Source organism: Sorghum bicolor, chromosome 3, assembly GCF_000003195.3.
Source record: "Sorghum bicolor cultivar BTx623 chromosome 3, Sorghum_bicolor_NCBIv3, whole genome shotgun sequence".
NCBI classification, from domain to species: Eukaryota; Viridiplantae; Streptophyta; class Magnoliopsida; order Poales; family Poaceae; genus Sorghum; species Sorghum bicolor.
In genome coordinates this window covers 19,744,112-19,749,748 of record NC_012872.2, presented here as the reverse complement: position 1 = coordinate 19,749,748, position 5,637 = coordinate 19,744,112, and the positions used below count along the sequence as shown (strand labels likewise).

The window sequence follows — 5,637 nt, the reverse complement described above, 5'->3', positions numbered from 1 at the left end:
AATGTCTACACAAGCAATTTTTAGTTCGATAACCGAACTAGACTCCATGTCTAATTAGATTAAGGAAGGCTGTTTAACCTAAGCACCATGCTTAATTTAAAAGCCAATAGAAGTATGTGCAGTACTTCCAAACTAACACTTACTAGGATAAACAAAGGTAGCGTGATGGCATTTATAGAGATCTACTTAAGTGAAGATGAAGTAGTGTGATTAGTATTTAATAAATTGAGCATGTCTCAAAGGTAAGGACAACCAACATAGCAACATGGCAAAGGATGTTTTTATGTGAAGTACTCCCCTAAGCTTGAATTTTGCAAAATTCAAGATTGGATGAATTTAATTCAATGTTGCATGTTGATTGGTTGGGCATACCTTGCGCTTGTCATTCATCCGGTCTTCTTGCTCCAATCCTAGAAAGGTTAGTGACAAGAATACCCGAAGGAATATTTCTACAATTATCTTATATGCTCAATACACAAGGTAATGTTGCAAGTAATTAGAAGTTCATGTTACAATCTGATAAGTGATTGTTTTAGGACACTAAGCTTGTCCTTGGGAAACCATCAATTAACTCGACGAGATCTGCAATATTTATTATAAACATATGCATCGACAACCGCTCTTTTAAAGTTTTTATAAATAGAAAAGAAGAGAGGGTTGGAGATCTCAAATGTGGTGATAGCACATGAATTCTTAATGCCCTCTAGCCATTGATGTTGCTCTTCTCGGTCCTCCTTCTTATGCATGGGATGTCTAGAGAGATTCATAGGATTATTGGGAGGTTCAAGAGAAAGAGCATAGTAGAAATTATTAGGCTCAAGGATGGGTTGGATAGCCGAATCATGGGATTGGAAAGTTTGGAAATCGGCTATTGAAACTTCCTCTCCTTGTATGGGAGATGATTCCTTCTCTATCTCTATGATTTTTCTATGAAGACTAGTACAAGAAGGATGTCCACGAATGAAGACATACCTTCCGTTACTAACTGATAAAGAAAGAAGGACTCTACCAAAGGTTATATGATTAAGACCAATGTGAAAATATCTAGGAAAAACATGGTCTTGTAGGGCTAGGTCTAAACCAGAATTTATAGAAAGATTAACAGATTCCCTAGGTGTAGCTAAAAGTGCATTATCTTCTTGATTAAAAGATAGGACCTCGGCTATAGAAAAGGGTTGGTTTTGACCTATTGCAATCAACTCCGGACACAGATCATAATTAGGGGCAGGACGTGTTGACTCCCATGGTGTATGGCTGGTCTCCGAAGGTGCAAAGAATTTAATAATAGTTATGGAATTTGAGATATCCATAAAGATAAAAAGATAAAAGAATAAAAGTATAAAAGTATAATACAAGATAATAGCAAGACTCAAAGTTATCTCAGCAAACCGTCTTTCTCCCCGGCAACGGCGCCAGAAATGCTTGTTGATATTTGGTAACGCAATAAGGAAACCATCCGCAAGCGCACGGATATCGGTGAACATTTCACCCGGGAGGTTTTCCAGAGTTATCGTATTTATATTTTTACCACTGGGAGAAAGGGTGCATCTGACTAACCAAATCTATTGCTACTATCCCTTTAGGCACAAAGAATGTCTTTCGATGTGAGTGATAAATAGAGAAGACTGCAACCGTAGTCTCCTTCTAACCTTGGTAAGGATGATCTACTGTTCTAATGGGGAGGCTAACGGAATCTAGACACCACAAAGGATGTTCAACCCGCACCTATAAACCCTATCCTTCCTGCTAACGAGATGTGATCTACAAAGGTAGCTCGGAATTGTCACGTTCCTCACTACTACCACGGTCCAGCTAGTCAGGGAATATCTATGAGTACCCCAGCCTAAACACCACGTTTACGCCAGCAATGATTACTCTAAACTCTACGCGAAGAGATTAAAGTAAACTCATAAACCATAAGAACAATAAAACAAGAACTTATTAGAATTTAGAAGTCGAATTACTGAAGAATCCTAGGAGCAAGCTTCGGGTTAGGAGAATGTAACACCCTAAAAATTTCATTTCTCCCAAATAGGCAAATTGAATTAATCATTTGATGTGAGCACTAAAGAATAGTAAGAAAATAATTTTTTGAAGTAAAATTCACTATAGGTTTTAGAAACATGTATGTGCATTCATGCTGCTGCATGTATTTTTGGTGTGTGAAGTTTTTCTTTTCAAATTGGTTTTGCTTTTCTTTACAAAATATTTGAGCAAAACATAAATTGGAAAATTGGAAAAGGAAATTTCCCTCTCCCTACCCGACTTGGGCTTGGCCCAACCTCTTCCCCCGCGGCCTGCCTGCCCCCTTTCCCCTTCTTCTTGTTTCGGCCCAGCGCCAGATCGGCCCATCTCGCGGCCCAGTGGCATCAGCCCGCGCCGCGCACCCCTCTCCCTTCGCCGCAGTGGCTGACAAGGCGGCCCCACGCACCAGCGCCACTGCCAGGTGGGACCCACCTGTCGGGCCTGTCTTCTACCTCGAGTCCGAGCCGGACACGAGTTGCACCGCAACCGCGCGCGCGATTCGCGCGAGGAGTCTTGGTTTCGCCCGATTCCAGTCCTTTAAATATCGCCCCGAAGCTCTGCTAACCCCTCAATCCATCTCGAGCCGCAGCCGCCGCGTGAAACTCACCGGAATCCGCCGCCGAGATCCGCCGAATCCCCAATCCGCCGCTGCAGTGCACCCCGAGCCGCGTGAGCCGCTTGCCGGTCTTCCCGTCGCGCTTGCGAAGTCGCCGAACCGCTTCTTTCGCGATTTCGTGTATTCTGTGCGTAGCTAACCTCGGCCGAACCTTCTTGCAGAGCCGCCGCCCGCCTCTTGCCGTCGTGAGCTCGCAGCGGACTTCCTCGGCTCCAAGCTTGGCCCTAGGTGAGTTCGCATCGAGCGCCTAAGTGTTCCGGTGTTTTCGGTTTAGTCTCTCGTGCCCTAAATCGCGTAAACCGTGAGCTCCGGCCGTGCTCGGCCATGGCGCCACCGCCGGCACCTCCAACTCCGGCCGGCTGTCTCCCCTCCCCAACCCCCGATCTAATCCTGGCCATCGATTTGAGATCCAACGGCCAGAAACGAAGGATACCCCTTCGGCCGGCTATTTTTCAGAAAACCCCCTGCGCTTTTTAATGTTATAACCCGCAGTCCTTTACGCTTTCCCGTTTTACGCTTTCCAAGCTGGGAAAACGTATTTCAGTCGCGCAGTTTAAAAAAAGAGTTTCTCAGAATTACAGTTTTGCCATCAAGTCTATTTTGCTTCTGGGGGGTCTGCTGATTTTGCTTTTCAGGGCAGTGATATGACAGGTGACCCTCTTTACCACAGCGGAAACACTTGTTGGGGGTGTTAGGGGCACTAGTCTTCATCGGAGTGTTACCGGGCGTACCCTGGCGTGACGTCTGCTGATTTCCCTGCTGCTGATTCTGCTGATACTGCGGGCGCTGCTGGAACTGATTACGCTGGGGGTATTGACCACGATTCCACTGCGAAGGTGGTCCTTGGTACCTTTGCTGAGAGCCTTGCTGCTGGTTAGTGCGTTGACGAGTATTACTTCCGGAGGCCTGTCCCTGCATCCTCTTCCTTTTAGCATCCATCTCCTTACGCTTGTTATCCACCACGATGGCACGGTTCACAAGCGTCTGATAGTTGGGGTATTCATTGGACATCAGCTGGAGTTGGAGCCCATCATACAAACCCTTCAAGAAGAGGCGCTGTTTATCAGCATCATTAGCCACCTCACTGGGAGCATAGCGCGACAACTGAGCAAACTTGTCCCTATACTCTGGAACTGCCATAGATCCCTGCTTCAAATTCCGGAACTCCTCGGCCTTCAGTTCTATTAACCCTTCAGGTATGTGATAGGACCTAAAGTTCTCCTTGAACTTCAACCATGTGATAGCAGGTGCATTGGGAGGTCGTCCATACTCAAACGACTCCCACCATGTCTGAGCTTCTCCCTGAAGTTGTCCAGATGCGAACAACACCTTCTGCCTATCATCACACTGTGCTATGTTGAGTTGCTTCTCCACTGCGCGAAGCCAGTCATCTGCCTCCAGTGGATCAGTAGCATGTGTGAACACAGGGGGATGACCTTTCAAAAATTCACCCCGCTTATCACGCGGTGGTGCTCCTCCGATTGGATGATTCTGTTGGTTGTTCACCAGGGCTTCCATGAGCTGCGTCTGGACTGCTAGAAGCTGTTCAATGGTGGCGGGTGGGTTGAGTGGGACACCCCTTCCACGTCCTCTACCTCTTGGCGGCATCTGTCATAATCATGCAAAACTTTAGAATCTCCCAAATATAAACTTTCATACACAAGTTTGCCATCCTGAAAACTTTCTGAGTGAGTCCAGTGCCAGCAGTTCAGTAAAACAATCATAACTTGAGATATAAAAGTCCAACAGAGGCGAAACTTTGATGGTTGGAAATCTTAAGAAATTGTCTACAACTTTTATTTAGAACACAAATTCTGATTCGGACATTAAATTAGCCATAATCTGTCTCCAATCGAAACTGTCCCAGAACTCAAACTGCACAGGAACCTCTGTTTTCAACATTCATAACTCTCGGCTCAGATCAGATAAAAAGGTGATTCCAGCGGCATAGGAAAGATGCTTAAGTCTAGTTATTCCCATAAAAGTTTCATAATTTTTGGTCGAACTGATTTTTCTGGGTAAAATTATTAAGACAGAAAGGTTTAAAGAACGAAAACAGGAAAGACAGATTTTCCAACCCAACTATTTATTCATTAAACCTTAATCCTTAATAACCTAAACTATGGAACTTGTAGACATGCCTACAATGTCCCAGCACTCATTACAAAGATCCAACTCACTCATGAACATAATAACAAGCAACTAAGCATAACAAAAGCACACCACACTAACATGACTCAACTCACTAGCGCTACTAGCGGCTTAAAATAGGGACCTCCAACACTAAGGGCGTGGTTCATAGTCAAGCTTTCCATAGATCTTGGGCTGTCCTTCCCTCTCACGATGCTCGTCAATCATCTTGTAGCACCTCTTGAGAGCCTTCCCTTGTGCTATCACCATGTCTTGCAATTTCAAATGCTTTTCCACCATCTCATGAGCGAAGTACACCATCACTCGGGAGACTGGGTCCAAATCTGTTGGCTCCAGCATTCCCCATCCTTGTTCCGGGTCCAGGCGGGGTAGATAACGGTGTATGTCCCACCGCATGTTACTGAAACGCTGCTCACGGAGGAACAAACATGCTGTGAAAGCTGCCTCCTCCATGCTCTCTTCCATGGTAGCTCTATGTCCATCATGACGGTAGCCCTGTCCTTCAAGTAGGCATCTTTCTCCACATCTTTGGGAAAGATCAGCACCTTGGACTTCCAGTAGGTGTTCTCCAGGGGGTGTGTGTACTCAATGCAGGAATACTCCACCACTGCATCCCAGTCAGAGAAGTAATTCTCCAACATTCCCACCAGCCGGTGATGCGACGGAGAGTTGCACGAAGCCTTGTGATACACCTTCCTAGTCCACCCTATGGGAGGGGGCTCATCATCTTCAGTAGGTCCATCTTGTGGCGGTGATGGGGGTTGACCTCCTCCGGGAGCACCTTCTTCTTCATCATCAGAAATAAGTATGAACTCCTGGGGCTCCTCCTCTGGTTCAGACTCCAC

General features: G+C 45.8%; 1 protein-coding gene across 1 annotated transcript; it reads right to left on the bottom strand.

Annotated features, from left to right (window-relative positions):
- Nucleotides 3,153-4,249, bottom strand: LOC110433654. Its single transcript, XM_021456158.1, has 2 exons — nt 3,373-4,249; nt 3,153-3,166 (listed from the first exon to the last, which is right to left on the bottom strand). Exons 1-2 carry the CDS (start codon nt 4,247-4,249, stop codon nt 3,153-3,155), a joined length of 891 nt encoding a protein of 296 aa, XP_021311833.1.

What these genes read in the sequence shown, in the direction of transcription:
- LOC110433654 (XM_021456158.1), bottom strand. Translation starts at nt 4,249, where the DNA reads ATGCCGCCAAGAGGTAGAGGACGTGGAAGGGGTGTCCCACTCAACCCA.